Consider the following 22633-nt stretch of genomic DNA (forward strand, 5'->3'; position numbering starts at 1 on the left):
GTGTTGCAAAGAGCAGTTACAGCCACCATTTCTGATTTCACCCCACCTGTGACCAGGATAATATCTCCAGCTGCAACCTGCACCTGAAGTGTGGCAAGTCCAGAGAGGTTTTTGGGTTGCTATGGCATGTGCAGCCTGTGCTGGACTCGTGCAGGGAGGCAGCACAATTTTCAGGGGAGTTCAGTACTGGTGTGATCAGATGCAAAATGACAGCACATTCCAGTGCTGAGAGCTGTTGGCTAACTTCATTCATTAAAAAACTACAGCTTAATCCTATTCCTGGAGGAATTAGCCAGAGACACCCGTTAACGTGCATAAAGCTCCGCTCCAAGTCCTCGGGCAGCTGGATTCAGTAGGCCACGTAGATAGAGAAATCCGCCTTGGTAAGGGTGAGCACAAGGAAGCCTCTGGTTGCATCTTTGCCATCTCGGACCTTCTCTGTAAAATAAACAGCCTCCTGTTCCTCCCTCTGCTTCACGGTCCTTGCCAAGACACAGCCCCAGACCCTCCCAGAACTGGGCTGGACCGGACTGGAGAGGTCAGCCAGTAGTTTACAAAATCTCTTCATTTTAAAAACAGCAGAAATCAAAGTCACCTTTGTCAACAGCCAATGAAGACAAAATAAATCCATGTTGCAATTGCTGCTCCATTGCCATGCAAAGGTTATAATAATAGTGAAAACTGTGCCAGCTAGGCAGATGGTGCTGGCAGAGCAACTGGACAGGAACAGGGCTAGATGTGATTTGGAAAGTTAGACAATATGCATTGCCCGGGGGTGAATTTAAGCTCTGCTGACCCTATTTTTAGCAATGCTGCGATGACAACTCTGGAAAGAAACTTTCCCCATGGTTTTGGTGCCTCAGAGGGTTTTGCCCATGAGGGGAGCCACGTAACCCAGAAACAATCCCCTCGAGATGGGATGTCCCCAGACATTCCTGAGTGCGCAGGATGGGGAGCAAACACAGAGACAGGGTAGAAACCCCATGGCTACCAGCACACTGTTGCCCAGGCTAACAAAATTCTTTAAACAGGCTAAGAGTAACCATAAAAAATGGAGAGAGCTAGGGGAGGAATTCCGCGGGCGCTCCGTGCTGCCGGTGCGTAGGGACCGTGGCCGGAGGGCAGGGCTGTGCGAGGAGGCCACGTGGAGCAGACACCCCGAGCAGCCTCATTTGTGGTTAGTCTGGTCTCAGGCTCATCTCTCGCAAGGATTGTGGTTTTATGAGCCTTCCCAGGCAGACATCTGCGTTAGGGGCTGCTCTGAAGTGTCGTTAGGCAACGTTTAGTTAATGCAGGGGGACTGGCATGTGGTTACACCTGCTTCCAGCAGCATCATCTGCTGTCAAGTAGCAAATGTCTTTTCCAACAATACACAACTCTGCGGATCATAATATCCAAAGCGGCTCCTGGCCCCTTACCTCAAGTTTCCGTTACTGGCACACATTACTTTCACCCTGAAACTTTGGCCAAAACACTTTAACTTTCATTCTTCTTTCTCACAGGCTGCAAAAATGAAAAACAAGGACAGATCTTCAAAGAATTATTGCAGACCCCCAATTTCAGGATTACCGTGGTGGATGACTGCGATACAGTGGAGATCTGTGGAGCCTTAAAAGTTAGTCCTTTCAAACATAATTGTTTTTATTAGGACCCAATTCTGCCCTCACCTGGGCTAATACTAGGTCCTGCTATTATGCGACTAAGTGACCTTGGACAGAGCATGTGCTAGTTTTCTAGCCTGTTGCAATGAAAAAAGTGCCTGTGTAAGTTACAGACAGGCAGAGAAAAATCAGGGCATAGCCCAGGCAAGGATGCAAAAGTAGTTGAAAGTGAAGGATCACCACTTGAAACTGGCAGAAAAGCAAAACATTAAATTTAATCTACACAATTATAATATTTAATAAGTTGCTTTTATCTTTGCCCTGGGAATAATAGTGGATTCTTTAAAAGATCTCCTAGGAGTTCAGCAACTTTTGCTTAACAACAGCTTAGAGGTTTAGCTTCTTTAACATAAACTCTGAGCTACCAGGACTGAACCCAGGGCACATCAGACTTGTGCAGTCTCCCTAAGGAGCAGTGCGTATTGATGAGGTGCATGTCTGATGGGATGGTCTCTCTCTTGGTGTTTTTGTAGTAATTTTTTTTTTTTTTTAGAACATAGTAGCAGTAGGAGCAGGGTTCTGCGACGGGCTGGATTTTGGTGATAACACCAAGGCAGCAGTTATCCGGTTGGGCCTCATGGAAATGGTGGCCTTTGCCAAGATGTTCTGCAGGGGACCAGTGTCAATAGCCACCTTCCTGGAAAGCTGTGGTGTGGCCGACCTAATCACTACCTGCTACGGGGGACGCAACAGAAAAGTAGCAGAAGCATTTGCTCGCACTGGAAAAGTAAGGAGGTTTTTGAAATATTTTCAACTAAAGCACAAAGAAATCCTTGTGTGTTCTCCACAGGCATCACTAGCTGCGTACCTTTGCAGTACCCGCTGGTGCTGCGGCGGCATTCCCTCTGATCCAAGTAATTGGTCTCCTTTCTTCTAGTCCATTGAGGAACTGGAAAATGAGATGCTGAATGGGCAAAAACTACAAGGGCCTCAGACTTCCGTGGAAGTCTACAAGATCCTGAAACAGAAAAACATGCTTCATAAGTAAGTGCTTTGATTTTAAAAACCTGAATTGACAAATTATGAGTGATTCAGAGCTTCTTTAATAGTACTTGTGTTCAAGGGGCCTGCTCACTCCTGTACCAGCTGCTTTCTACGTGCTGGGGCTCCTCTGTGGTTCAGGTTAGCCAGGCTTAGCCCAGCCAGTTACTGGGACCAGCAGTATGGGACAACAGCCAGAGAACATTTAAACATTTAAAAACAAACAAACAATAAACCCCAATAAGCTTATATGCAACAGCAACAAAATCAAAATTGTGGTATTGCATTAAAAATTAAAAGTCTCCTTGGCAGGATCAGAACCTTGAATTAAGTCTAGATTTAATAAACTTCCCCGCATTTACACTGTTACACACTTAGCTCCAACTCATTCAGTTAACAATTACATGCTTAAGAAAGAGATAAGAGAACTGATGCAAGATATATATATCTATCTTTAAATCATGGAAAGAAAATCCTTAGAATTTTTGTTCTTTTTAGCCTTTTAGATTATCAGCAAAGAATGTAAACAGTATGTATGTTTTGAACACTAGACAGTATAAAAATCATTTTTTTTTCAGTAATTGAAAACTCTGCATAGTAATCTCTCCACAACATCTTGCTCTGCTGTTACCCAAAACAAATTGGTTAATTCCTCCTAATTGCTCTAATTTCATTCCTGCTACATTGTTTCATCTTTGTAGCAGTCATTCATAGCCTTCCAGGACGCCCTCCTGAGTTTCAACTACAGTGTTAAGAAGAAACTTTATCTGGATGATTTTCTTTTAATGTATTAAAAAAAAAAAAAAGAAAAAGGAAAAAGACCTGCAAAAGGGAGTAAAGTATTGGAAATGTTTAAGTAAGCTTTCAAAAAACATTATTTTTTGTTACATGCTTCTTTTAGGTTTCCATTATTCACAAGCATCTATCAGATCTGCTATGAGGGGAGAGCAATCCAGGATTTCATCTCGTGCCTGCAAAACCACCCGGAACACATTTAGAAATAAACTCCACTTACCTGGTTGCGTACTCATCTTTTCAGGACTGTGACTTCTGCCCACTCCACAGCACAAAGTAGACAAATGGATTGTGCAATGCTTGCTGTAAAAGCAGCATAGAATGTATTTCAGTATCCTCATTCTGGGGGTAAAAAAAATCTGCCTTCAATTTCATCCTTATAACCCAGGAAGAGGAAATGAATGGATAATTTAACTGTAGTTTGATTTTGGTTAGTAAATTGGGCATTAGCCCAGAATTATTTTCTTCCTGATTATACAAAACAGTTGCCCATGTTATTTCCCCTAACAAATTTCAATATTGCTGACATGAGGCTCAGCATTTTGCCTACTGATGTAAAACAGCACAAGATGTGGAAAGTTTAAAGAGCTCCTCAAAACAGAAAAAGTAATTAAAAAAAAGTCTGACAGTTGTAAGATGCAATTATATGGTCAAATATGAGTTGCCATAATTCCTCCCAAACACAGATATTGTAACATTTCGCAATTTGTGACACTTAATCCTCCCTTGATTTTGTTTCCCCATATAAGCATCTTTATAGGGAGGAGGCAGGAAGGAAGTATTGTTATTGTGTTCAGACATGCATGAATGTTCTATAGCTTGGAAAAAAAATGATGTTCATTTTGTATATAGAATATATTCCTTTCGAGTAGAGTTTTTTGGGTTTTTTTGACTAACCAAATACATCCATTTTGGTGTATGGATTTCTAACTAGTAGTATTTGTTAAGGAGTACTAGCCAAGAGGGGAGAATTGAGAGAGACAGGACTTAAGCACAACTCTGCTCACATCCTGCACAACGGTTATTCTGAGGATGTCAGAAGTGAAGAGACATTTCCGATACTTGACTTTTTATAAATGCACAAAAGAGACCGCTATACACGCACAGAATTCCTATAAAGTTTGAAACTGAGCTGCTTTTTAAACTCCTCCAGAAAACCACTGGACACAAACCATGCAACTCCATGCATCTTTCCAGGGACTACAAGAGACTAATGGCCTGATCCTGCTGTACATTAAGCAAAGCATCAAACTCAACCCTCCTGAAGCGAGATGCCTCTATCTGCTTCTGAATTTTAGACACAAACTGGCACATCTACCAGTTTTTAATTTTGCTACTGATGGCATTTATTTTAGAAACTAAACTTTTAAAACCTGCTAGCGGTACTTGGGTAACTTCACATACCTGATGTTTTTCAGAGTTAAAAGCCATCTATGAAATGAACAGTGGCATGTTTTGTATGCTCTAATACCCATTTGAAAGATTCGTATTTAGAGAAAGAGATGAACAAAAGTCAGAGTAATCTACTTTTTTGCTTTGCTTCTTTTCTATTCTCTAAAATATTAGTAGGAAAAGTGCTTTTAGTCTTAGTGTATTTACTGACATTAAAAAAATATATAGAATCCTTTTTGCTCTGTATTTTAGAGGAATGTTGTTACATCTTTCACATTTATCAGAGTAATATATATATGAATGTATATTTTTAAGTCTTACAGCCTGTAAAGCATGCTAAGACACCAGAAATTGTGTTTGTAGAGACAGATCACAGACCTCTGCCAAACAGCAATGAAGCTGGTCCACATGAAGAGCCCAGGCTGGAGAACTGCTCTCCACCTGTGGAAGGTCACAGCTAACAACACATCTGGACTCTGCAGTGCAGATGCTCCTTCAGCTGAAATAGGAATCACGTGGTTAGATCTTTTATACAGCACTGGAAAACAAAACAAAATGCCCACACAGCATCTTCCTTTTTAAGGTAAAACAAGTAAACAAAAGACTTAAATATCAGATAATCTTAAGTATCAAAACCACAATGGTGGGATAGAGAATTTGGGAACCTCTTTCATTTACAATCAGACTGAACTTCTGAAAAGTCATTTATGATATGATAATATAAGAATACAGAACATTTTATATTCAAAGTGTATCAAGTATCTGTTTAATAATAAAGTGATCAATAAATGTGATGTAATTTCATTTTTCAAAATTCTCATAAGTATTGTAATAATGCTCTTTTTTGTGCTTTATTTTGCAATTAACATCAGTGTTCAAAAGAAAAGGACAAGAAAAGTGGGTTTTCTATAGATGTTTTATTGATGAACAGAATTATTTCCTCTGCTGGATGACAAACTTTTACACAGTAAAATAAGGAAGTTTTACTCCATAAATAACAAAAATTAGCCCTTATATCTCAATTCCAGTCAAAAATCTACATAAAATAGTTTGTTTTCTATTTACATTCCATATCAAAATAAACATGCTTAGGGTCATCCAGGTCTCTCCCAAGTGTTGCTCTTATCTCCAGGGCGAGCTTGACATTAAAAAGGCAACATTTGCATTTTGGAAGTCTGCTACTGTAAGATCCCATCATTTAATGCACCATCTAGACTCCAACCCCTAGTGCAACACACACAAGCAGTGACGCCTTGAACTCAGCACAACCCAGCTGCTCCATTTGGTAAGGGAAAGACCACGAACTGCTCAGGTAAAAGACATTAGTAGGAAGGGTGAGGAAGAAAGGGACACAGGCCTCCCTCTCTACTGAAATATAGTCAGAAATTTGCAGAACAGGAAGGTTTTAAAACCCCCTTACAAGTAAAGGAATGTTACTACGTCTGCTTTTAAATTGCATCAGTCTTCCTAATTTACTAGTGCACAAACAATGAGCTACACTGCACCTACAGTCACACAACAGGAGTTAAAATCCTCTTTTGATAAGTTGACCTGTATCTAGGTTACGATAATCTCCCAAAATCTCAACTCATTTCAGGAGGAATGAACTACCTGCTTTTCTATGTAATTTTATACCAGCCAACAGCTCTTTCCTCTTCATAAGTCTTTGAAACAGAACTAGAAAAATGTGTTCCTAAAATATGACTTGACTCAGGTTTAATTAAAAGTGTTAGACTTGAACGGCTGCGTTCAAGAAAGACTGGAAAACTAATTTACTTTCATAATCAAACAGGGAATACTTTCACAAACTAAACTGCGGATTTCATATACTCAAAATATTCTGGCTACAGACGAGCTAGTTCATTTATCTTTCGGGCAGCAAAACACCTGGAAATAATGCCACAAGATCTGATGCATACAGAGGCTTACTCTGGCTGTGTTTGAAAGCCTTTACATGTAAGAGATGCAAGATGATGGATCTGCCACAATATCCTCACGACACCTAAAGTAGCTGCCTGCAAACCTCATATTTAACATCACCTTCTGCTGGGAAAAATTATACTTAAGGCTACATAAAGTGATTGTTTTAAGCTACAGTTTTTTGCTTTATGTTTTCCACTCAAAAATGGCTTATGCTTCCTACTAAATCCGTTTTGCTCTTAAAAACCTGAGATGTGTTTTTACTGAAGTCACCTTAAGACCTGGAAGTCAAGGACAGGCTGAAAGCTTAGCTCAGAGACTAAGAAGTGAGGTAGTCAGGTTTCCTTCCATACCCCTTCCAGGAGCCACGGATGAGGTCCCGCATGCCATGAGTGACCATCCTGCCTCCCTGAACCCTTAAATTCGCTTCCAATTCCGCACTTCACAGCCAGATTTTGCAGGCTGCATTTCTGGGAAATTATGACTGAGATCTCAGATTATTAAGGCAGTGACAGTTTTACTCCATTGGATTCACTAATGCAGCTACTCGGCAGGGAGTGGTGAATCTGCCCAGGAAAACTGAGCAGCAGACAGATTTTCCTCAACGGTACAATGGACCTGCGGCCTCTTTCTTTAATTATAGTATACACCTCAGAAGTAGGTAAGCTCTGACTTAAGCCATCTCTCAGATTTCAGTTAGTTCTCAGGAAGAGAGAATTAAAAAAAAAAAAAAAAAAACCCTCAAGATAAACAACTGTGCAGAAGATAAAAATATTCACTTAAATATAACAAATCTCACAATTATACAGACAGGAGACCAGCACATCAAATACGAAGCGCAATAAATTAACACCAGTAAAAAAGTTCAACAGTTACAAAGTTAACCAGAAAGTTCACACAGTGCAAATATTTTACAGTAAGAAAAAATAACCAGAGATTTCTTTCAAGTATAAAAAGCATCGCTTTTGACTGATACCATTTAAATTGCATTATTGCACAACAGACAGAAAGATAAAATGTCTACCTCTGGGCCCTAGGATGTCTTCTCAAACCTTTCCAAGTTTCCAAGGAATCATTTCATACCAGCTCTGGATTGTGCATATATTAAAGTAATAAGTGTTTGCTGATGAATCTGAGTGTTTCTTAATTCCAACTCATACACATTTAAAGCATTTGATCCCTAATTCATATTGCTTCTTAGAAACACTTACTTAAGGCTAACCTAGGCCTTGGAAAAGTCAAAGCAAAAGTGCATGACCTGCAGCAAGAAGGGGAACTAGCCCAGTGCAAGGTACTCTCAGTAATGATGCCTCCACACAGCTACAGGTTGAAGTTTACTCACCTCGGCAGTGTCACAAGTCTCTCTACACAAAAAATAAAATAAAAAAAAAAACAACCACCAGACAAAAAGATTTTCTTTACTGTACTCATGACTTCAATGAAAGTTCCACTATTTAACTGTTTAATTGCAGCCAAAGAAATGTTATTCCCTGCCTCTTACTTCCATTTACCTTTCATTTTAGAATAGGATCGAACCTACAATTCTAATATCGCAGCACATTTAAAGAGCAGAGAAACAACTTCTTTATCCCTAAATTTGCATTTGCTAGCGCACTGGGCACAAGGTCAGAAACATAAGAAGTCATCCTTACAAGGGTCCTAAGAGTATCTGTTCTTAAGGAGAAAGGTTTTCTTCATTCCTTTAGCCTAGCAGATTTTGAACATTAAGGAATAAGTTTTGTAGCAAGCCCTTGTGGGGTCCAAAATGCGCAATACCAACTGTATTACCAAGAAAGGGGGAAAAAGACAGATCAAGTGTTCTTCATACATTCAACAAATTAGTTTTGGCCTAAAGAAATCAACACAGTACCTGTTAGACTACGGCAGCCACAACTACTGATTTTCCCCCTCAACAGAATGGTCACCATATTAATATATGTGTATAAATATAAAATAATAAAAACCTTTCCCCAATTTCGCAGATTGTGTTTCAGGACTGAAATGCACTTCCTTAGCAAATTACTCTGAGAATGTTTAAATATTTGATGTACAAAGTTTCATAGTAGAACTGGCACATGCTAACTGAAAATAGGATTTGGTTACACATAAAAACCGACTTTGTGCATCTAATAAAGTTTGAGTGAACTCCAAGAATTAGACATTTTACCATCTAATACTATGATTTCTGAGATGCCTCCAAGCAGAATTCAATTATGGAAGCAATTCTCAACAACTGGTGTGCTATCCCAAAACATTTTTTTTTTTCCTCCTTTCTCCCCCGCTACCATGAAGTCTAGAAACTGATAAAAACAAAACAAAACCACACACCACTTCAGGCCTGCATTATTAGCAGTGATCACAACTGATTTTCACATGGCTTTTCACTAAACCACTGAGGTATATTTCCAGTTTGAAGATGCTTTGCTACCAGTCACACAGAGGATGTATTTAAGAAAAATAAAAACAGAGAAAGGTTCTCATTTCAAACCTTCATCAAGTTGCCAGATAACCTAACACAGTCAACAGAGTGGATCTGGTTACTGTGTCAAAATGAAAGGTTGTAACTCAGGAAAACACCGGCACTTACTGAGATGACCATGTAAATCCTCCTCCTCTCAAGGCCTGGCTGCTGCTGCCAGGCCTCCCTGGCACCTATCAGCACTGCTACTTGCCAGGAGAGAAGAGGTTCAGCAGACTCCAGCTGCCCGTAGAAGGAAGAAGCTGCTCTCGTTCCACAGCAAAGGTGCAGCATCAGCGACGGCACCGTCTCCAAACTCCTCCTTTCCCCACACTTAGCTCCAGGCGCAGAGAAAGATCCCCGTTAGCAGGGGAATCAAGTTGGCCATCAGGAGCCAGAGGGTGACAACCAGACTGGGTGAGCAGGAGCATAAATCTAAACCAAAGACAAAACCAAAAGAAAACAACATGTAAGTATTAAATTTTACAGGTAGAAGCACAGAAGAATAGCAAATATAAAACCAAAATAAAAAAGAAGGGTCACGGGAGAAGAGGGAAATACTTGCACAGATTCATTTTGTTTTCAACGATAGGAACTCAATATAACCAAACAATATGATTATGCCCTTACTATTATTTTTGTGCTTCTTCGATAAATAGAAATTAGGAGAAAAAACAAGCAAATGTACGACTATCGCAAGAAGAGAGTGGGAAATTTAACATGACTGAGGAGAAGATGCATTTCAAATTCAGACTCTTGGAAAGTCTCTTTTATAAATACTCTTGATCTATATGACTGTAAATCACATAGAGGTCAAATCCATAGAACACTAAGACAAGCAGGGAAGAGAAAAAACAAACACCACCATATGAAACACTTTGTCCCTATGGTAAATAATTACATGTCCAGAAAAGTTAAGAAAAGTAAGAGATGCAAATGTAAACCTGCACAGATAGAGATGCATGGAGGAAACAAAACAAACCCTACAACCTCAAACACAGCAAGTATGAATTCAAGCAAATGTTGGACCTCAGCTTGACATCTCCTAGTTTATATTAATTTTTTGTAAGAACTAATCTATAGGAGCCATTTCACCAGCCACTGAAATACTGCCATTTCTGAGACAGAACAAAACTAAATGAAAAAGGTAGAAAAAAATCCTAAACATATGAAGTTGAAAAGAGTCTTACATACAGGTAATCAGATATATTTTCTCTAGAAAAAATGTGCAAAGACAGCACATTCAACAACTAAAGACTTATTTAAAAGCTTAAAAATAAACCACTGGTGTGAAATACTGTAAAGACTGTTCTCTCTTAGGAGTTGACATTTTAAGAAGTGATCAGTTCACGATAATTCTCTTACTACTGGTAAATATTTTAAGTTACCACCAACACCACTACAAAGCAAACTGACACCTACCACTTGGGTTCTGGACTACTGCATTAATATTGGCAATGGGAAATTCAACAAGCAAGCACTTGGTTTCCACTAAGATGATGCTTTCAGATGTTGTAAGAAGGGACATAGCCTTTAAAAAACAGATCCCAATTTGTTGGCAACCTCACAGGCTAAAGCAAGGTCTCTAGGATGACTACCAGAAAAAATATGTCAGAAAGCACTTCTACTTCAGACATATTTCTCAGATAAGCCATGTGCTTAATCCCCAAAACAAAAGTACAACTGCATGGTATTAAACAGGGCACATTCAGCCATCCTTAGAACAGCAAGGCTGAGGCTCTCTTTTCCTTTTCCATTGACAGGCAGAGCTGTCCCATCATTCTGGCAGATGTATACCAGTATGCATAAGGAAATCATAAATATATTTCCCTCTCCTATCAATATAGGCATTCACAATTGAATTCACTGTATCACTAACAAATAACACTGTTAATGATTCCCAACAGTTCACTACAAAGCTCTTGGACTATTCAGTATTTTCTAGCACCTGACACAAACCTTCAGTGTTTGTAGACACTTTATCTTAAGTTTCACTTGGTCAAATCATAAGGCCACCTACCAACTGGTGCAACTCTTGTTAAGTTGGAAGCTGGAGGATCCCGCTCAGGAGGACAGGAATCACAGAAGTCCCAACAGGCCGGACAAACGAGATTCCCAACATGTACCCAGCCGTTCATCTGGATGCTAACACTTAATACCTGACCCGAGCGACTGCACAAGTATGCAGTGTCCTTGACCCAAACATGCAGCCCTTGCGGAGAGCAAGAAACCTTAAAAGAGAAAAACAAGATCAGCTCTGCAATGAGATTTATCAAAAATACATTATGGAGTTTCAGAGTTCTTTCAATTTGTAAATATTAAGTTCAGTAATGTCAGAGAGTCAAAAACACTGCCTACTGCACAGATGAACTAAAAGCATGTTAAAGAGCTCAGAGCAACTACTTGTCTTGATGATGCTTAATGACCTTCCTTTTTTATGCAATTATAAGGATAACTAGTTGAGAATGAATAAAGTTATGTTTCTGCTAATGACATTTTTAGAGTCATGCCATCTTCAGTGACACCTCCGAGCAAGGCTGTCCAGAAGAAGAGGATAAAGAAATAGAAATATTGTGTGAAATAGTGCTTGCTCCTTAGGGGAAAGAGAGTAAATAAGTAATAAGTGTGATTAATGCAAAGCAAAAGATTCTGCTACAAGTACTTTCTCTACAGCTAAATGGAAGTATCACATTGATGAGACACAGGAAGCAACACATGAGTGTTCTAAGTAGCCGTGCACATAATTGGATGCACAATCTAAATTACTGGCATATTATTGGAAGATATTTAAAGCATATCAAATAACCTAGTGATTTAAGAGAGAGCAGATCATTTACATTATCAAAATAAAAAGCTCCAACAGTCATATTTTAATCGAGCTCTTTCATTTATTATTTTTTAAAAAGTAACATACTTACTTGATAACATCCACTACCCCAGTCAGGATAACTGAGTTTCCTCCTGCACTGTTCCATTACAAAAGCTGATTTCTGAATAAGACATACAGAGTTTGGTCCATATTTCTCTGCACCGTAGTTTTTGGTGGGATCTAAGGTAGAAAGAATATGCTAAATTGAAATTTACTAAGTGAACAGAAAGTCTAAATTTATTTATCATAATTAGAAAATGCCTCCACAGGCAATTTCAGGTTTACCTTTGGGATCTTTCTGGCAGCTCAGATCTACACATCTTGTGACCATTGCCCTATCTGAGAATTATACTGTAGTGAGAAAGGGAGAAAGGGTGTGGGGAGAAAAAAATGGGAGTAGAATCCTATAGTCCTATTCATAAGGGCTATAGGGTTATATTTGCCCCCAGGAAATGCCAGACCAGACTGCTGGGGGAATTGTGCTATTTCTGCAAGTTCCTCCCCTCCTCCCCCTCTTCTTTTTCTAAAGACAGTTAGTAATCTACAGCATTCTGGCACTCTGCAAAACAGGCTCATGCTCTGGCAATTCCCCAAGCTTCTTGTTTTAAGCAAAAAATCTATGAAGATGGAGAGTGGCGTTATTTTTAAGACACTAAAAAAAAAAAAAAAAAAAAAAAAAAAAAAAGAGAGAGAGAAAGCAAGAAACCCCTCCCTGAGCCATATTACAAATAAAAAATAAAAATAAAAAACACCCTTTTGTCTTGTATTTTGGGCATGTGCGGTTATTTTTTTTTTTAGCTGTCACATGATTCTTACATCAAATGAATATCCAGGGATTAAACACAAGATAGTCGTGCTGTGCTTCTCCTCCCAGCAGAGCTTTTGCATGGCTAGTAGTTTAAAACTAAGTTCACGTGCAATTAGTTAGGTGTATAGCAAGAGAATCAACCAAGGTTACTTTGGACTGCTTGATTTTGTACATTAAGAAAAATGGAGGCTAAAACAAAGGATTGGAACTGACAAGTGAAATGCGATCAGATCAACAACTCGAGAACAAACACACCAAAGAGCATGAAGAACTTGTCTTCTGAACCTTACACTTAAATGCAACTGCTGGTACAGAGCAATAGATCAAGAAGGGCAGTCTCAAATATCGCACTGAAGGTGTGAAAAATTACCTGGTTGGTTTTCCAGTATTCTACAGTCTGAGCTGCGCTGAAATTCCCCACTTAAATGCCAGCTAAATTCTTGACTGAAGGGACAATAATCAGCAATTTCCACTGAGCCACCATAATAAGGCAAGTCTTCTGCTGGCACTCCATTTAGATTGTCAAAATACTACAAAATAAAAACAGACAGTGAAGCAGATTCTGCAGACAAGTGTGCAGTTGCTTTTGATAAAGCACCCACGAAGCTTTTCTACAATGTATCCCACAAACAGCCACCTCCGAGATGGAACAGAACAAATCTCTTAGTACACAGCAACACAAAGCAACAGATCAGGTAAACAATAGTTTTCAGGGAGACATCCTTTAAAAAGACAAAACAAAACAAAAAAACCCACAACTGTTTCATCTGGAATTTAGTCAAAGAGCGAAGCAACATGCTTATTGTTTCATTCAGATCATGTCAATTTTTTAAGTCTTCAGACTTCGTGCAACAAATTAAGCATTTCTCTTTCAGAATAAGAGATTTTTCACAGTATCTATTGTCTTCTACAAGTTCAGAAGAAAAAAACCCAAAACATTCAAATATATATTATATGGCTACAAAACATAATAATGCAAATATTTAGTTATTTGGTAAACTATGATCCATTATACCTGATATTCCTGAGGTAACTGTTTTGGAAACTTCTGTAAATTGCACACGGCTACTGCTCTTTGGTCCTGCCTGCAGGTCAGCTGCAGAGGGTTACTCCTCAAAGTGTCACAGTACGGACTGATTAATTGCTTCCTTCACAAAAACAAACAAGCAAACAAAGTCACATTAGCTCATGCTAGTTGCTTTCCGTAATTTAAGCAGAAATTGTCAAGATTGACCAAATGCAGGGAAATAAAATGGGAGCAGACAATCACATAAAAATATTCCTTTTTCATATAGAAGCTGATTAAAACTATTTACTTTGTTATAAACTTTATGATTTAAAGAGTATCACTCAGGAACCAAAAAAAAAAAACCACAAACAGAAAGCAACCACAACGCACTTGCACGTTAGGCTTTAATGATATTGCTTTACAATCTATGAACTGCGTAACAAGGAAAAACAAAAGCTCAAGCTTTTTTTTTTTTTTTTTTCTCTGAAGGGTATCATCTACTTCTGTTACTTTAAATACAATGCAGTAGTGCATCATGCTATGGTTGAACTTCCAGTTAGAACACATAAAATAAGAAAACCACATTTTTAAAATCAAGTCCCTTCTCTCCTCCTTAAGCATAGCCCTATTAGAAAATAAGTCCTACATGCAAAGATGGGTACTTATAGGTTGGAACACTTCTATTTTTAACACACTTAGCGTGCTCACTTCTTGCCTATATTCTGTAGACATTTGTGACAGATAAACAATGAATGCTGCATCTACCTTGATTTCTTTTTATTGAATTGCATTTGAAAAAGACAAACACAAACAAGCATCAGGATTTTCTCTATATTTTTAACAAAGACCGTTTTTCTTACTTTTGTTTCTTTTGGTCAATCCAAAACTTGCAGCTCTTCATTACAAAGTCACAGCCTTTGTTACGTCCCCAGTCTAATTTCTCTGCCATGCTGTAATTTGCTTTATACCAACTGTAAAGGTATTTTGAAATAAGACAGTTACTTAGAAACAAGTGTGCTAACAAATAAAACAACAATTCAGAGAATTTCATGCAATGCTGTGAGGTCTTCCGCAGAAGAAATAGAGCAGTTGCACCCCTTTTCTCTCCATAACTATTTTATAGTTTTACTATTTTTCAAGTCACAATGAAAGCAGCTAAAAGAAAAGCTTATGGCTCAACTGCTCAGTAGCAATGCATCTGCAAAGGAACAAGGCATAACAAATTTTTTTTTTTTCTAACGAGCTTATATATACACACACACACACCCACCCACCCACGGAGTAATTCTGTACTCAGAAACATGAAATCTTAGGCTAGAGAGTTTTGCTTTTGTTCTATAATTGCTGCTTATCTGCAAAAAGAGCTGAATAAATAGTCAATGTGTCACATGGAAGTGAGAAAGAATTATAATAAGAAAAAAGGTAAACACAGACTATAAACAGAACTAAGTATTGTAATGTGTGTTCTTTATGAATTGATTAAGCATGAATAGTGTTTGAAAAAATAAAAAGAACATACTTATTAGCATTATATTAGGCAAGGAGTAATACTTATTATTGTGGGACAGGTGTACCAGTCCTAAATAACATTTAGTGATAAACAAAAGCATACTTGAAGCGAAAAACATTATTTTCTTACCCAGTGTCTTCCATTAATGCTAAGGTGATTCTGGAGAAGACTCTGTTCTGCGTGTGGGATCCAGTCATTGCTTCATTCTGAAAGTTACCAATTACAGTTAGCAAGGTACTCAGAAGAAAATGCTTGTTCTGGAAAAGCGTTTTTAGAACCACACCAAGGCTGACTGGCAATTAAGAAATAAAAGCAACAATTTTGGTCAAAGACAACATATTTTTCCAGTTCATTTTCATAAAGAATTCTGGCCTGGAGCATTTCCTTTATGGTTTACCTTCCTATATACAACAATAATTATAAAGTATCTCTGCCAAACATAACATATAATTCATAGCTCTGTAATAAGAAAGCAAGCTATAAGTAAAAATAAAGTTAATTTGGAAGAGGATACATGAACAGAGATTAAATCAAGGTAATGAGTAGACAATGTTCAAGAATTCACTGTGTAGAAGATGACAAATTTGAGTTGTTTCAAAGGAATACCACCTTTCCCCAAAAAAGAGGGTACATCTCAAATGTATCTAGAAATTAGAGATTTAAGTATTATCAAATTAGTCAATGCTTTCAGCAATGTTTGATACATCTTGGTTTTCAAGGCTCCTACATATATCACTGTAAAAGTTAAAATACAGCAGGGTGAAGGGCATTCCTCGTTTCAATGCCCTCCCACATTTCTCATCCTCGCACCAACCTCCAACAGTCTCTTCTCCCAGTGATTTAGCTCGGTACCCATACCACCCTGGTTTTCAAGCTCCATTCCCTCCAGGATTGGACAATTAAAGTGTTTCCGAGCTTCTTCCTACAAAGAAAACACTTCAGTACAGCTCTCAAAACAAAGAGCCACTCTCACTGCATTTCTCAGAGATATCTTTCAAAAATTTTTCAGCATTTCCTTTTAAATTGTTTTATTTCCCTCTGAATAAAAAACACTTCTTTTATTGACTGGTCTACTAAGACAGCAAATCCCACAACACTAAGCCTGATAATTATTCTACTTATCTCCTGGAAATAATAAAACATCAACAAAATTATCTGGAAAAAAACATACACACTAAATAGTATGTCAAAAAGTAACAGTATATGAACACATGCAACCCTGCTCTGTCAAACATTTCTGAGAAAAATATTTTTCTACTAGCAAGCAGTACATGTCAACTACAGTTCTGCATAGAAAACTTTTCTGTAGAACACTTGAAAAATCTTAAAAGGTATCATAATATTGCTCTGGTCTTATAGCCAGAAGCCCAAAGTTTGCCAGATCCAAAATCTCCCCAGTTCGACCTGTGTGACAAATATTTCAAAAACCACAGGTAATTAAGTTTACTCTACATACAGTAGAGCAATTTGGCAAGAATCCCAATCTGATCCCAATCTGATTATATCTAAAGTGTTTTTTTTTTTTTTTTGGGGCGGATGGAGTGAGGAGGGTATTCAGTGTTAGGTCATTACTTCTTAAAAGACAGTAATCTGGGCATACAAACGTCGAAGTTTAAATTAATCTATACTTACAACTACACGAGGCGTTATAAGAAGATTCACAGCATGGCGCAGCATTTTGCCACCACGTACATCCCATAGCCTCACAGCTTTAACCACCACCTTATTGCTCCACTCGTACAAACCTAGACTGTAACAAGAATGCCAGAGTTAGAGATGTTCTCAACAGACTAATGCGAAATAAAGTCTTCTCCATAATCAGAGAGAATCAAACTCTGTATTTCTCTTTCTTATATATACACCCAGTTCCAATTTAGTAAGTCAAGGTATGAGGAAATTACTAATAAATCTGCAAATTCAAGATTTTTCTACAGTTATTAGACCTGTAACGAAAGAATAATAGTTTAAAAACTTACAAAAAATAATGTGAAGAAAAAACAAACAAAACTCTTCTCTATCCTTCTATCTCCAAAAAAAGTCTAAAGGAATATTGTTGCAAGGTTGTAACATCAAAGTGAAATAAAAGTGCTCCTCCTGTCCCAAAAAAAGGTCCCTTCCCCAACACTTGCAATTTGTTCACACAGTAACAAGCCAGAAAAATCATGCAGCAGACTACACGTACTATTACTTCTCCATAGTGATACATCTTCAATGATATACAAGCCTTAAATAAATATCAAGCACATTAATGTATTGCAAATAATAAGTCTCAATTTAGTAAGGTGTTTGAGGAGCAATGACATTTGAGCATGAGTAGTTCTAACACTTAAGTCTCCTAATAAATTAAATACTCTCTTAGTTTTTATTTATGTGGATATTTCAAGTACTTAACACCAATGCAATAAAATACTAAAAAAGAAGTAAATAATGTTGAACATAATAAAGGCAGAGCATTCCAATAAAGGAATCAGGCTGGATTTTCAATAGGCTGACTGCAAGAATATTTCTAAGGAAAAAAAACAAGCTGGAAATATCTTTCAATACAATGGGAGAATTGACAGGTCCAATAAACACATACATAAGTAACACACCTTTCATTAAAAGGAGGAAGCCCGTCCATGGATCTTGTTGTTAAAGGTTTTCCATCATCATCACGATAAAATGCAAACAGTCCAGCAGAGAAACCCTTCAAGTTAAAAATCAGACAAACAGAAACCTTGGACAAGTTGCATATTACACCTCAAGGCAATTAGCAGATGAGCTGAAGGAAACACAAAAGATTTGTTCCCCCACTGCTACACACAACATTTCTCTATTGCAGTGAGCTGGAGGAACATAGGAAGCGATCACAATTTTCTACAAAAGCATTTTATAGCATCAAGCCTTACCAGGGCATGGATAATCTCATGTTTCACTGTAGACAACATGCCAACAAATTCTTGAGCTTGAGTTGAAATCATATTTGGACACAAGTTAGCATACCCTGCTATTGGCCTGCAAGACAGTGTAAGCTGTTTTCAGTGAAATGCTAGACAATTCAAACCATATTCAACTTGAAGCAGAAAGCAACACTCTTAATCCTTCTACTGGATTTAAAAATAAACGCACACAAAAGACTAATTTAGAAATAGGTCCTTCCAAACAATTTCCCTCCATCACTTACAGATCACTTAACAAGACTGTTACTAGGTTACTACTTCATCGTTGAAATGTTTTTTGGAGAAAAAAAAATGTATAAATGCATGTCTTCGAGTTATATATCTTCAATATTCTACATAAAATTAGTGATAACAGTATGAGAACCGAATTTTAGGTAGGACATCATATACCCAATACCCGTTTCAACAACTACTACTGAACTAGAAACATAAGTAGAGTCCACCTCCATTCTTCTACAGATTGGGAAATAGACATCTGTGAAACAGCATCTTGTCAAAGTCTGGACAAAACAGCATTAACTTACATGCTACAGCTTTATGAGTTGAACATTATTTGATTATCTGTTCTGTGGTTTTATAAGAATACAGTGCTTGTCTTCAGTTCAAATATATTACATACTTCTTAGCCACTGAAGAAATTGCTTTACTTCTTCATTTGTAACACTTCTATTTTTGCATATTACACACAACATGGGCAAACAAAATCTTCATATAAACTCCTAAAAAAATTAAAAGTTTAAAAAAAAAAAAACACCATAGGGAAGACCTACCTATCCATTTCAGCTTCGAGCTGGCAATAGGCTGCATACGCAATGATATTTTCATGGCCACACCTCTCAGTAGTGAGAGCACTGACGTAAAGCACAAAGTCAGCGTCTCGAACACCTTCTTGGTCAGGCAGGCCAACGGGCCCGCAGTGCCATTCAGTCTCATTGCACACCCTGCATTGCTGTGGCAAGATTCACAGGGAAGAATTAAAGCATTAGCTATAATCCACGAGCTCTGTCACAAAAAAATTCTAGCTCAAAGTCAAAAACCAATTCCATCTTAAGACAACCGAAAAACAGAAAACACTGTATGGCCACAAAAAATGAAGCAGAGCTAAAGAAAAGCTTTCAAACGACTATTTTGATTTTAGTTTACTGCCCCAGTGTGACCTACAAATCAGAAGCTAAAGAGGTAACGGCTTTGGAAAAAACAAACAAACAGAAACCCTCCAAAACCAAAGAGCTGGATACCTCCAAATTGGAACAGTTTCTTACTAACGTAAAAAACTTCATTGGCAGAATAGCATATACAAGTTGTAATTACATTTTACCCATAACCTGATTGAAATCTTTTTAACAGTTTTAAAGCATCAAGCAAAAAGAAAGCTATAGATCTGATAGTCACAGTCTACCTGAATGAAAAAAAAAAAAAAAAACACCACACACATCAGAAAACAAGTTAGAAGCACTTCCCATCCTAGTTCAGTGGATAATTTAAGTGAGGTCTTCGAAACCAAAACTTATGATTAGTTCTATGAAACTCTGACTCATTGGCAAAGGAGAGTAACGAAGTGGCTGATTATAATTTATACATTATATTTAGCAACAAGCTTGGAATTTCATAATCTCTGTGCAGCTTTCTGTACTTGCTATACTACAAGTTTAAAGAACAGTAGAGAGTCAGTTAACAGTTTCACCTGACTTTTTTGTTCAGTAGCATAAACTGAGAACTCCCCACTAAATCAAGGTCTGCTGCTCAAACCCAGCAAACTCCCATGAACAAGGCATGCACAGCGAGCAGATTAACTTCGAAGGCTTAGCTTACCTGGAGATGCTTCTCAGGAACTATAACTGGCCCACATCTTGTTTGGTCTGCACAGGCTCCTCGGCAGTATCTGTGAGGGTCAGCTTTCTTCCTTAAATACTGGTTTGTTGCACACTGCCTTCAATCAAACATGAAAGTTTCTCAGTTAAAAAAAGTGTTAGTTATAGGGTACTAGAAGACCTAATGTTTCCTGTTGCTACAGAAATATCTACACGTCTGAAAGATATTAAGAATTGGTTCATAAATACAAACAAAAGGAAACAAGCAGGGTAAGTCTCTCCTATCACTACTGTAGACACTGAGCACAGAAGGCAGTCAGGTTTGTGCACCCTCCCTAAACAGAATACCCTGCCACCCATATCCGAAAGAGCTTATTGGGCCCAGTGAGCCACCCATCTGATCCCAGAGGGAATTTTCTATGGTCTTATCTTATTGTCTATGCAATGCAAACTTAAGTATCAAATAGAGGAAGAGATTTTCAACCAACTTTCACATACCTGCTTAGTAATATAGTACCTGTAGGTTTGCGCACTTGAAAAGTCTTCTCCAAATAAGAAATAGCTTGAGGAAGGAGTTTGCTCTAAATGGAACAAAAATAAACATCACCTAGTACCAGTACAGGCATAACTTACCTTACAAACTCTATCAAGCCACATGAAGCTTCTTAGACACTGTGGTATAGCTCAGTAGCAGACATTGAGACTTGCTTAAGACTTCTTCATAAGTTCAACTATTGTCAACATATGTTAGAACAAAATACTTCCTACACTTCCACATTTTGCTATTAGAATTACAGAAGAAGCAAAAAGCCAGCCATAATTTGGATGCACAGCTTCAAATACGCTGGATGTATTTGCTCTGTATATGCCCTGAACTTACTAACCCCTGGAAAGCATCCGTTGCCAATTCCCCCAGAGCTCCCATCTCCACACAGCCCACAGCCTGGCTGCGGGACTTTTACTCCTTACTGACACCAACACCTCAAAAATAGCAAAGAGAGATACTTAAAATGTGCTCAAGAGTACCAAAAAGCTTTAAAAACACATTGCTTAGCAAAGCCATCAGCCCACAACAGATACCTCTTACACAACATTTGACCTCGCTGGTATTTGGGAGCGGTGGGAGGAACCCCTGCACAGACAGGCGGCTCCCCTGATTAAAGGGGTGCAAAACAGCTCGTGTCCAAAGCCCCTATTAAACTGGCAAAGCCCAAACTTCATCCGTGTGACAGAATATGCACAAGAGGAAGAAAAAAAAATAAAAGGAGAAAAAGGAGGGGAGGGAAGATAAAAGCCGCAAAGCAAATATATCGTACCTTAACAAGGTGTCTTTTCTCAGGAAGCAAGCTATATTTAAAACAAAATAATAAAGATAAAGGATTTTCAGGCAGGAGGACACGCACTCTCAGACGCGGCAGGCAGGGGCACTTACTCCTCCACGCTCCTGTCGTAGAGGAACCTGATGCGGAGCTGCTGGCCCACGTTCCTCTTGGCGACGCGGCTCTCCCTGAGGGGCACCTGGTAGAGGACCTGCGGCACACGGGACAACGGCGCCGTGAGCGCAGCCCGCCCGCCTCGGCCCCTGCCCGCTCCGTCCCGGCCCTGCTCCGCTCCGCTCCGCACCTCACCGCCGCGAGGCACGCGGTGCTGGCACGAGGACGGGGAGACAGTGGCGTGGCCCCGGAGCGACGGCGACAGGAGCAGCGCAGCCATGAGAGCGGCGAGCAGCAGCCGGGAGCGGCAGCGACAGCGCCCGCCGCCCGCCTCAGCGGCCATCTTGGGCTGCCTCTCCGCCGCGTCTCCATGGAAGCAGCGCGACTGGCGGCGCCCGCCGCCAATGGGGAAGCGGGGAGCGCGGCGCGGAGGCGGGGCAAGCGCCGCGGGCGCCTCTGATTGGCAGCAGCTCGCCCCGCGGGGAAGGGCGGGGACGGGAGCGCAGGGGCCGCCCCAGCCCCTTCGTGCCCCGCGGCCCCCGAAAGTGCCGTTATTAACCCCAAATCTATGGGACGCCCCCAAAATCCCGTTACTAACCCCAAATCGAGGTGGCTTACGGATGGCTGTGCAAGGCTTGGCGCACGTCCAGCTTCTTCAGGCTGGGCACACGCTGTTGTGTTATGGAAATTCAGTAATTTCCTCAGTGTTTGATTTTGAGGTTGCAAACCCAGATTATCCCAAAAGGAACCTCTGCCCAGGGATCAATGCTCCACAGCATCCAGAAGGAATCAGAGGTTTTATTATGATCATCATCATCATTATTATTATAATCACTTTAAATTTTTACAGGCAGGATTCTGCACACTCAAGTCTATGATGCAGAGAGTGATGCAGAGAAATGGCTCTAAACTGAGAGTACGTCCTGAGAGTGCGGGGCAAGGGCGACACGGGGAATGCAAAGTGCATTTTAGGCTCTTCATGGCAGCAAAAGGTTACTGGATCCCTGAGAAAAACTGCTGGTGACCCACCCGAGAGCAGGCATCCCT

General features: G+C 39.3%; 2 protein-coding genes across 3 annotated transcripts in view; one reads left to right on the forward strand and one right to left on the reverse strand.

Moving 5' to 3' along the window:
* LOC104580026 (glycerol-3-phosphate dehydrogenase 1-like protein) overlaps nt 1-22633 on the forward strand; it is a 320964-nt gene that overhangs the window by 9258 nt on the left and 289073 nt on the right. The window contains exons 5-8 of one of the 2 annotated variants that reach the window (XR_015913075.1): nt 1503-1615; nt 2155-2388; nt 2539-2645; nt 3544-3785. Coding sequence is in view for 1 of the 2 variants with exons in the window: in XM_088519588.1 (XP_088375714.1) it covers nt 1503-1615; nt 2155-2388; nt 2539-2645; nt 3544-3640 (551 nt within the window). In the remaining variant the exon portion in view is untranslated. Of the gene's footprint in view, nt 1-1502; nt 1616-2154; nt 2389-2538; nt 2646-3543; nt 4292-22633 lie in introns of those variants that run through there. The other variant, XM_088519588.1, reaches the window with a different exon arrangement.
* LMLN (leishmanolysin like peptidase) lies at nt 9514-21929 on the reverse strand. The gene is made up of 14 exons (XM_088519418.1): nt 21586-21929; nt 20155-20272; nt 19113-19291; nt 18292-18397; nt 17995-18089; nt 17036-17153; nt 16218-16325; nt 15533-15609; nt 14754-14864; nt 13900-14032; nt 13255-13414; nt 12126-12256; nt 11228-11438; nt 9514-9642 (listed from the first exon to the last, which is right to left on the reverse strand). The coding sequence occupies exons 1-14, from the start codon at nt 21927-21929 to the stop codon at nt 9542-9544; spliced, it is 1992 nt and encodes a 663-aa protein (XP_088375544.1). The 3' UTR covers nt 9514-9541.

The sequence above is a fragment of the Tinamus guttatus genome, unplaced genomic scaffold (genome assembly GCF_059628265.1).
Source record: "Tinamus guttatus ecotype Peru unplaced genomic scaffold, ASM5962826v1 Tinamus_guttatus_pri_ptg000060l, whole genome shotgun sequence".
Taxonomy (NCBI): Eukaryota; Metazoa; Chordata; class Aves; order Tinamiformes; family Tinamidae; genus Tinamus; species Tinamus guttatus.

Bases quoted from the DNA above. Each gene is read 5' to 3' on its own strand.
- LMLN (XM_088519418.1), bottom strand. From the start codon at position 21,929: ATGGCCGCTGAGGCGGGCGGCGGGCGCTGTCGCTGCCGCTCCCGGCTG. The intron at 18,090-18,291 runs GTAAGGCTTGAT...TTTAACTTGAAG, and splicing joins ATGAGATTATCCATGCCCTG to GGTTTCTCTGCTGGACTGTT. The intron at 16,326-17,035 runs GTAAGTATAGAT...TTTTCTTTGTAG, and splicing joins TTATAACGCCTCGTGTAGTT to GAAGAAGCTCGGAAACACTT.